This window comes from Mycetomoellerius zeteki, unplaced genomic scaffold (genome assembly GCF_001594055.1).
Source record: "Mycetomoellerius zeteki isolate Tzet28-1 unplaced genomic scaffold, Tzet1.0 C4273974, whole genome shotgun sequence".
NCBI lineage: Eukaryota > Metazoa > Arthropoda > Insecta > Hymenoptera > Formicidae > Mycetomoellerius > Mycetomoellerius zeteki.
The window spans coordinates 1-505 of NW_017255150.1; the positions used below are offsets into that span (position 1 = coordinate 1).

The 505-nt window shown below is 36.6% G+C and overlaps 1 protein-coding gene across 1 annotated transcript; it reads left to right on the top strand.

The window, feature by feature from the left end:
• Positions 1-6: 6 nt before the first annotated feature.
• On the top strand, positions 7-501 carry LOC108720190 (uncharacterized; the record flags this gene model as incomplete). The annotated part of the gene is made up of 2 exons (XM_018457358.1): positions 7-224; positions 318-501. Coding segments are annotated over exons 1-2 (402 nt in total), but the record flags the coding sequence as incomplete, so codon positions are not given.
• Between the last annotated feature and the right edge of the window lie 4 nt (positions 502-505).

Genomic DNA, 505 nt, shown 5'->3' on the forward strand with positions numbered 1-505 from the left:
TAGTGAATGAACTATAAAATCAAATTATTTTATCAAGGATCCCTCAGTCCACAAGAAGCTAAGGCTCGATGGAAATATCTGCGAGATAATTATATAAAAGCCCGTAAGAAGGTTCAAGCATATGTGCCTAGTGGATCAGCAGCTGCTAATACCAGTACTGAGAAGTCTAAGTTTCAATATTATGAACTTATGAGATTCCTGAATGATTCATTGCAGACACGACCGTAAGTTCTTACTCTTTAATATCCATTTGCACATGTTCCATCATAAATTGAATAGTTTGTCACATATGTGACCCATTCATTAATAAATTTTAGGACAGTGAGTTCATTAACAGATGCCGATGCTAAAAGTGGAGTAGTTACTTCATTTAATGTAGAAAACAAGCGACACAAAGATGATGCCGTAGCTGGACCTTCGACAACGCATCAGATTTCAGATATTAATAATTCTCCACAGACTTCCTCATATGTTTCTTCACGGACGCCGACACCCACAAATATTT